Below are 9,431 nucleotides of genomic sequence, written 5' to 3'. Positions count from 1 at the left end.
CAACAAAAACAAAATTATGTGTATGTGCCAGCGTGAGTAAATGTGCACCAAGTGCGTGTAGTGCCCCCAGAGGCCAGGGGGGGCGTTCCATACCCTGGAACTGAAGCTGCAAAGGGTTGTGAGCCACCACGTGGTTGCTGGGAACCAAACCCGGGTCCTCTGCTAGAGCAGCCAAGTACTCTTAACCACTGAGCCATCTCTCCATACACAACCCTTACCACCCCACCCCACCGCACCCCCCCCATCTATGTTTAACTTTTTAAGGAAGAAAAGGTGTTCTAACTTCTTGCTCTTGAACGAGTTTGGGTGTCCAGCCTTCTGTTTCCGTCCCCGCTACCGGCTTACCCAACCCATATGACTCATTTACACTATCAGTCTGGCCCCTACAGGCATCTGAACCTGCCGCCCCTAGAAGGCTGCGGAGGCAAACCAACCTCCCTCCAAAATAAAAGTCCAGCGGCTAACTACGGTCAACGCCTACTACACCTCTTCTGCTCTTAGAGCACTTCCTGGGTTTATTCCCAAACGAGGAAAGTGGCGCTTACCTGAGAAAGAGGCGGCAGAGACCTGACCGACCCATCCCAGCAAGCCAGTTTGGAAGCTGGTTCTGGAAGGAAATCGGGTGAGGCGGGCGAGGCCCCGAATTGGAGGAGGAGGAGCAGGCGGGCGGCGCGCGCTCTAGAGCCGCGTCCGGGCTGGGGTCTGCGGAGCTGCTGCACGTGAGCGAGCGAGCAAGCGAGCGCGCATCGGGGTGGCCGCTGCACCGTGCGCGGCTAGCGGTGAGGACCCGGCCCCGCAGCATCCGAGAGCCCGGGCGGGGCTCAGGTCGCTCGGGGGCGGTGCCGGTTCCCGCCCCCCACATCCGGGGGCCGGGCTGGGCGCTGGGGCTCGCGCCGCGCGAGTGAGTCAGGCCGGGTTTTCCCTCCGTCTCTGGGGCCAGCCGACGAGTGTCGCCCAGTGCGTCCCCTGCCCGCCGATCCGGCTCCCGCGCGTTCCCGAAGAGCCTGGGAAGAGAAAGGTTCGAGACCGAGCTGGAGACTGCAGCGCGCCCTAGGATCCACGGCGCCAGCATGGTAAGTGGGTAGGGCGGGTCGCTGAGGTCGTTCTCGGACACCCGGCGGGGGTTGGCAGGATGCTGTGCGCGCCTCGGTGTCCTCTGCTCCCGCGCACGAGGCTGAGCTGTAAATGCGCTTTCCGTGGAGCATCGCCCCGATCCCCGCGCCGCAGCTAGGAGGGGCAGGCGCCCTTGGCGCAGGAGTCTGACCTCGGCCTCCGCCCCCTGCACCAGCTCTAAGCAGGCCCCACAGACGGCGGGCGGGAGACGTGCACCCCACCCCGCCCCCTGGATAGCTCGGAGGGCCTCCGGTAGTTCTGGGATCCCTCGCTTCCCCACAGCCTTCCTGGGCGCAGTTCCACCGGGATGTCCAACCTGTCTTCTCTGCCGCCTTCCCGGGGACATCACTCACCTGCCCTCGCCCTCAGGGTACCCTCTTTCTGCCTCAGCCCCCTACCTTGTCTGATCCTCACCTGGGTACCTGCGAACAGGGGACGTCCCGAGGTCTGGGACTCTGTTCCAGTCCTGACTTTAGCCTTTGACAAAAGTAAGGACCTGGACTCTTAAGGTATCTCAGTATTAAGATGGGGGCTTGGGACATACCCAACCCAAAGATACAGATTGGGCATGGTTGTCCTTGGTGGGGAGCAGAGGCGGGAGGCCCTCCTGGACCTGGAGATGAGCCTCCTCCCAGACTCTCACAAGCAGGGCTTCTCTGCCGACTGGCTGCGTGTGGGTGTGTATGTGCAAGACTGTGAATGAAAGCGACCAGCTAGATCCCGACACCGCCTCTAGCAGTTTCCTGAGCTCAGAGTCCCAAAACCAGCGCCACTTCCACTATTTCTTCTTCTTACCTCTTTCCCCAGGGCGGGCAGGAGAGATCTCTGGGAGGGGGGAGGGGTTAAGTTCCATCCCTCTCAATCTTGCCCTTGGGAGAAACAAGCATGGGGGGCTGGGCAGGCTACGTAGACAGCAGAGTATGCTAGTGGAAGGTGACCCCTAGCTGGGACAGCTGGGTGTAGTATAGAGGGCTTTACTGTGGGAATCCAGATTGGTTCTCAGCGTGGAATCTTCTTTCAGCGTGTGATTCCTTCTTTCAAGCCTCAGTTTCCCTATGTGTAGATTGGGTCCTTTATGCCGTGCTCCACCAACTAGTGTGGAGATGATGTGACATTATGAAATAGAAGAGCTCAGAAACACTGAAGCGCTGTACATAGAGCAAATGTAGATAATTCTGTCCAGGGGGTAGGGTATGCCAGCCGCCCCCATTGCCTCTCAGGCTGTCCCCATTTTTGGAGTTGGGACATTCCAGTGTCATTCCTCTGTGGCAGCTGCAGGCACACCCCTCAGAAGGGCTGATCCCCTCCAGCAGGTGGTGTGACCCTCCCCTGGGGCACTCTGATGGGACTAATGGCTGTTTAGGTTGAACTGTAACTCCTGCCTCAGGGAGGATGAGGTGCCCCAACCTGAAGGAAATGCAGCGAAAGCTGCCTCCCATACTGCTGAACATGACCTTGGGCACATCATTCCACCTCCTGGGTGTGTTCTGAGGAGGCATCCAGGGTCTGGTGCTGGGGCACCCCACTGGGTATCCCTGAAGTACCTCTATTGGAGGCTTTCTGCACTGCTGGCTGATCCTGGGGCCAGAGGGAGACAGGAATGAAGGGGTACTGCTGTGGCTGGATGAGTAATGGTGTATTCAGCTCCTTACAGAGCCCTGGGCATTAAGATAGGCACCCCCCTACTGTGGCAGCACAGCCCTAGCTTTTGGTGGGAACCCCCACCCCCACCCCCACCCCCACTTTCTGTTCTGCTCTGGTCTCCCAGAGGTTATAAGGCTCTTGCTAGCTCGCTAGCTCTCTCCTCTACACACACACACACACACACACACACACACACACACACACACACACCAAATCACTGGCCAAAGAGCCTGCACAGCTGCCCTGGCCCAGGCAGGCAATCCCAAGGCTCCTAAGCAACGGGAAGGCAGGAATGCGTGTGTGTTGGGGGAGGGGCAGAGGTGGGTTGGGTTCTCTAGGAAAAGGGTTAGCCGCCAAACTGAGACCTGGGTTGGCCTCAGCCCAGCAGGTGGAGCAGACAGTGCTGCTGAGACCTGGTTGGGTAGATGGTGGGTGACCTTGTATAAGCCATTTGTCCATTGTTGGACAGCACTGTCTCTCACTCTGGTCTTGTAACATACATTTGTCCACAGGACACTGTTTTCTGTATGAGGCCATTTGCCCAATTTGGCTCACGGTTCATCCCTGAGACCCGAGAGCCTTTCGTGGGTACCACATAGTGTCAGTTGTTTCTCATGAGACTGCAAGCGAGTGACCGTACAGAGGAAAGTGAGGGTCTGTGTGTTTGGGGTGCGATGGGTATATTCTGGCACTGTCCCCAGCGGGCATCCAGGACTTAACCAGTTCACAAAGCCCTTTCTCCTCCGCTGTCTCTTTGTCAGTTATCCTGACAGAGGTGACTGGAGAGGGAGACAGGGAGATGGCTGGAGACTAGATCTTGTTCCTTGAGGAGCAACTGGATGTTTCACACGCGGTCATGTCTGTCTAACTGGGTGGGCTTGTCAAGGTGAGGCAGTGTTGAATGGGGGGGACAAGGTGACCCAGAGGTCTAGTTCCTTTGACTGTGGGTGACATCCTGAGTCCTCCTAGACACTTGGCAGTCCTGGTGCTGGGATCCCGTGAGTCTTCATCCTGACCAGCTCTGTGACCTTAGGTAGGTCATTCCATCTTTTTGAGCCTCCAAGGGCTTACCTTTTTTTAAAGGGATACTGAGCTGGGGGTGTCAGCACACGCCTTTAATCTCAGCACACTGTCTCAAGACCCAAGATAAATAAATGAGTTAAATTTAAAAAGGGCTACTGACGCCACAGTCTCCTTGAGACGCCTGCAAAATGCCATGTTACTGCAAGAGCCCCAGCTCCAGCAGTCCTAGAGATATTCACAGAAGGGTCTGACTGTTCATATGGGGCTGGGCTGGGTGTCCAAACTCAGACTTGCACCCCCACCTTGAGTGGTGTGTTATTCAGGAGCACAGCGGGCCACTCCAGTTATTTATTGCCTAGGGTAGAGTTGGCTGTGGAGTGGGGGTGGGGACCAGGCTGCCCTCCCTCCCTCTCCCAGAGAGCGCTTTGTCTTCCACAAACACAAAACCTGGAAATGGTTGAGGATGGAGCCTCCTAACCCCCATTGTTTTGGGGTGGGAGTGGGTGTCCCAGAAGCTCATTGGGTGGGTGGGTGGGTGGGTGGCGGTGGGTACTCCCAGATGCAGCCTGCCTGCCAGACATCTGCCTGGCACTGGGAGCAGCTGTGTGTGGGTGGATGGGAAGCAGAAAAGGTGCCATTCACTGCGGGTTGTTTGCACCTACCGTATGCTGGGCAGTGGGTGTGGCGCACACACCCGTCTCCTGAGAGTTGGGCCCCAGAACATGTGGGAGACGGTTCAGAAGTCTGGTCCCGTGGTATGGAGCTGGAGTGTGTGGTTAAGCTCAGCCTTGGTGTTCTGTACTGACTGTGGCTTCGGGCCAGACCTGGTCACATTATCTTACCCCGTGCTCTTGGCATCTCTACATGATAAATGCTGACTATCGTAGCTTCTCTGCTCCTGAAGTAGGGCACCGCTCACATGGGTTAGGCATGGCTAAGGTCACAAGGTTCTGTGAACCTGGCTGGTGGTACCTAACAACAGAACACGACATTAGACATTATAAAGCCTGTCTGCCTCTCTTCCCTCTGTCTCCCGTCACTGCCTAGACCTGGACACCTGTTCCGGAAACAGAGGCCATTGTTCCTCCCCTTAGGCCCTTCCTGTGTGTATCACCATCCTTCCTCCCCTTGGGCCCTTCCTGTTTGTATCCCTCCCGCTGTACCCCGCCTACCCCCAACCTCACCCACTCCAGATGTTTCCCTGGGGGACCTCTGACCCTTTGAGGGAAGAGGGGTTTCCCACCTAGAGAAGCCAAAAGGACAGACCTCCTACGTTCTGGTTCTGGGTTCTTGCTCCTCCCCCATCCCCCAAATTTGATTTCGAGCCCATCAGAAGTAAGCAAGGTCAGACAAAACCCGAGCCACCCTCCGCCCTTTGCTGGCTCCTTCCTAGGAAGAAGGCCCTTGCCCTACTACTTGAGGGCCTCGCCTTCCTGCCTTGCCTCTACATTCCACTTCAGACCCCTGTCTGGGAGCTGTGCCTTTAGGTGTCCCCGTGGAAGTCCCATTTCCTTTGCTTTAGACTCCGTCTGACAGTAGTCGGTGTACCCTTTCCGTCTCTTGCCATCCCGTGACTCCCATTCTGTTCACACATATCTGCTTCTGACGGGCCTGGGCAGAGCGAGCTGCTTACAGATGGCAAGTGTCTGGTTTTAGTGCATCTGGGAACTCGGGTACTGAGTGCCCATCTGCCACTAATGGAACCCTCTGATTCCCAGAATCAGCTGCCCGTGCCCTGTTGAACCTTCATGGCCACAGCCTCGGGTCCTGCTGGCATTGCCATGGGCAGCGTAGGCAGCCTGTTGGAACGGCAGGACTTTTCCCCTGAAGAACTTCGTGCCGCACTGGCCGGCTCCCGGGGCTCCCGGCAGCCCGATGGGCTCCTCCGGAAAGGCTTGGGTCAGCGAGAGTTCTTCAGCTACCTGCATCTCCCCAAGAAAGACGGCAAGACCACCAAGCGAGCCCCTCGGAACGAGCCAGACTATGCCACCCTCTACTACCGGGAGCATCCTCGGGCTGGTGACTTCAGCAAGACTTCCCTGCCTGAGCGGGGTCGTTTTGACAAGGTGATCTGCGTTTCGGGGAATTGGGTCCAACTCAGAGACTGTGCTGCTCGGGTGGCCAGCTGGGAGGCCCTGACCGTGGGATGGGGCAGAGTGAGGTGTGAGAGGTCTGACGCCTGACCAGTGCTTCTCTGTGACACGACCCTGTATTCTCAGAGGGGATTCCCTAGAGCCTTTGGGGGCATGAGGTAGAAAAAAGTGGCCAACTCAACCTTGCTCACACCTACACTCTCTTCCTGACAGTGCCGAATCCGTCCTTCTGTGTTCAAGCCTCCTGTGGGCTCTGGGAAAGGCTTCTTGTCCATGCAGAGCCTGGCAGCCCACAAGGGCCAGAAGTTGTGGCGAAGCAACGGCAGCCTGCACACACTGGCCTGTCACCCGCCCCTGAGCCCTGGACCTCGGGCCAGTCAGGCCCGTGCGCAGTTGCTTCACGCTCTCAGCCTAGATGAAGGTGGCCCTGAGCCCAGCCTATCGGACTCTTCCAGCGGGGGTAGTTTTGGCCGTAGTCCAGGTACTGGCCCCAGCCCCTTCAGCTCCTCCTTGGGCCACATTAATCACCTTGGAGGCTCCCTGGACCGTGCTCCAAGGAGCCCCAAGGAGTCTGGACCTCTGGCGGTCCTGAGCTGCCTGCCCGAGCCACCTCCCCCCTACGAGTTCTCCTGCCCCACTACTGAAGAGGTGGCCGTGTTGCCTGAGACCTGTGAGGAGCTCAAGAGGGACCTTGGTGACCAGGACGTTTCTAACTCCTTTACTCAGGTGAGGGGACCCCTGCCCTGGAGTGCTTTGTCCCTTGCATTGGTGTATGGACCAGATTCATTTCTGACATCTGGCATAACTTGAGGTAGGGACAAACCGTGAGCGAGGCCTAAGCTGATATTGGGGGCCGGTTGTGTGGTAGAGGCAGCAGAGAATGAGACCAGAGGATATGGCCCTGGTGGGGTCCTTTCTCCCATTGTGCTTAAAGAGAGAAAACATCAAACAAACCAACAAAAACCGCCTGTAAACTGGCAGTATGGCTCAGTGGTAGAGTACTTGCCTAGCATGTGCGAGGCCCTAAGTTCGAATCTCACCACTGAAAAGAAAGAGGCAGCTCGCCTTAGCTACCCTTCAACTACATGGAGGGATTCCATGCCCCTTTGGTCCTGCCTGGGAACTGTGTAGGACGGAGGGAGATTGTTTCTGTGAGTTGCATGTATTAGGAACACTGTCTGCGGAGAGCCTGTTTGGGTATGAACCACGTGTGGTCAGGACGCCGGGATCTGTGTGGCCTAGGTGCCTAAGACATTGATGGTGACTGGCTATGGGCACAAATGAACGTTGTTCTGGGGAAGGCCAAGTATGGAAATCTGAGCGAGGCTGTGCCCACTGCTAACCAGTTCCTCTTCCCCGCTGCAGGTGCTAGAGGAACGCCAGCGGTTGTGGTTGTCTGAGCTCAAGCGTCTGTACGTGGAACGGCTTCATGAGGTGGCCCAGAAAGCCGAGCGCAGCGAGCGCAACCTCCAGCTGCAGCTCTTTATGGCCCAACAGGAGCAGCGGCGCCTGCGCAAGGAGCTGCGGGCTCAGCAGGGCCTGGCCCCAGAGCCTCGGACCTCTGGGTCCTCCATGGAGGCTGACCCCAATGCCCGGCCAGAGGAAGAAGCCCGATGGGAGGTAGGACACCATCTGAGGCATCCCCTTCTGTCTCATTGTCCTGGTCCCATGCTCTGTTCCATCAGACAGCCGGCCCCAGTGTCACACCGTGTTTGGCCCTTGCTCAAGGTTTGTCCCTTCCCCCAGGTGTGCCAGAAGACCGCGGAGATCAGTCTGTTGAAACAACAGCTTCGGGAAGCCCAGGCGGAGCTGGCACAGAAGCTGGCAGAGATCTTCAGTTTGAAGACGCAACTTCGGGGCAGCCGGGCACAAGCCCAGGCTCAGGACGCTGAGCTAGCCCGGCTGCGGGAGGCAGTGCGCAGCCTGCAGGAGCAGGCGCCACGGGAGGAAGCCCCAGGCAGCTGCGAGACGGATGACTGCAAGAGCAGAGGACTGCTGGGGGAGGCAGGAGGCAGCGAAGCCAGGGAAGGGGCCGAGCAGCTGAGGGCAGAGCTGCTGCAGGAGCGGCTTCGGGGCCAGGAGCAGGCTCTGCGCTTCGAGCAGGAGAGGCAGACTTGGCAGGAGGAAAAGGAGAGGGTGCTGCGCTACCAGCGAGAAATCCAAGGGAGCTACATGGACATGTACCGCCGCAACCAGGCACTTGAACACGAGCTGCGGCTGCTGCGGGAGCCCCCTACATCCTGGAGTCCCCGGCTGGAGTCCTCCAAGATCTGAGGCTCGCCAAGTGTGCTGACAGCGGGCATACAGTCAGAAGATACCCTGAGATGGCAGGCCCCTCCCTTGCACTGGTTGGAGGCAGAATCTGTAGAGGCCAGATCGGGGATGGGACACCCGCCCAGTGGAGGGCTCCGGCGGGCAACGGGATGGATAGGGTGCCTGCTCCAAAAGCTGTGGCAAAGTCTTGCTGGCAGTAAACCACACCCAGGGAGGGCCTAGCCCTGCTTCCAACAGTGGGTGTGGCCCAGCAAAGTAGGTTGGAGCCGTCCAAGCTTCAGCCCCAAGATGCAGAAGGGCAGGAGAGGAGGAGGGTGGCAGGTGACCTGGCCTGAGGTCTTCATGGAAGGAGCCAGGGGTGGGAAGATTGGCCTCCTCCAGAATAAAAAGCACGTTTTTTTTATGAGGAGGCCTAGTTGATAAGATTGTCCTTGGCCTGAATCCAGAGTCTCCTGGATGGTTAGTGTTCCAGGCCTTGGACCTAGGCTGTAGTTCCTTCTATGGTCCCAATAATGGAAAGAATATACCCCGTTGCAGTCTCTGGTCTTATGTGTTTGAGAATGGAGGAATGTTATTCCTTGCTTCCATACCCCCACAGGCCTTAGCTGCTGTGTGGGCTGCAAGCGCTTTCTTCGACACCATCAGATGTTTGAGAAGAAACAATGCCAGGGAAACAAAAAAGGATTGGTCGACAGGCATTTGCAGAACATGAAGTGGTTTTCTGGTGGGATGTCTGGACCCTGGGTGTCCGGGCAGCTGCTGGGTTTGGAGCCAGCTCAAGAGAGCTTCCTCTGTAATATGTAAAAGCTCCCGTGGGCTCTGCCACCTCCAGCTGTGGTGTGCCCCTCCCTCCGTGGCATGGGGGCCAGAGGCAGGTGCAGGAACTCTGGTCATTTCCAGGAGCGGTAGAGGCCGGTGGGGTATTTTATCTTGCATTAGATCTGCTTTGTGTTCTAGAAAGATCTAGGGAAAGAGCCCCTCATTCTGTAACTGGCCTCCACTCCAAGCTGACCTTTTTTTTTTTTTTTTCTTTTTTCTCGAGACAGGGTTTCTCTGTGTAGCCCTGGCTGTCCTGGAACTCACTCTGTAGACCAGGCTGGCCCAAGCTGACCTATTTAAATCTCCGCTTCCAGCTAAAGCTGATCCCAGGTCCCCGAACCCTCAGACACCCCTACCTTAGCAGCGGCGAGCATCCTATGGGCTTTGTTCCCCTTGGGTTAGAGACGGATGGCAGCTGACACCTCCTTGGCCCACCACCTACCTTACCTGCTTTCTTCTTTCTTA

At 57.4% G+C, this 9,431-nt stretch overlaps 1 protein-coding gene across 1 annotated transcript; it reads left to right on the top strand.

The window, feature by feature from the left end:
- The first annotated feature begins 673 nt into the window (after positions 1 to 673).
- Positions 674 to 8,677, top strand: N4bp3 (NEDD4 binding protein 3). The gene is made up of 5 exons (XM_021212847.1): positions 674 to 1,073; positions 5,499 to 5,846; positions 6,087 to 6,599; positions 7,239 to 7,493; positions 7,620 to 8,677. The coding sequence occupies exons 2-5, from the start codon at positions 5,529 to 5,531 to the stop codon at positions 8,145 to 8,147; spliced, it is 1,614 nt and encodes a 537-aa protein (XP_021068506.1). The 5' UTR covers positions 674 to 1,073; positions 5,499 to 5,528; the 3' UTR covers positions 8,148 to 8,677.
- The last annotated feature ends 754 nt before the right edge of the window (positions 8,678 to 9,431 follow it).

The sequence above is a fragment of the Mus pahari genome, chromosome 14, assembly GCF_900095145.1.
Source record: "Mus pahari chromosome 14, PAHARI_EIJ_v1.1, whole genome shotgun sequence".
NCBI lineage: Eukaryota > Metazoa > Chordata > Mammalia > Rodentia > Muridae > Mus > Mus pahari.
This window is presented reverse-complemented; position numbering and strand designations above follow the sequence as displayed.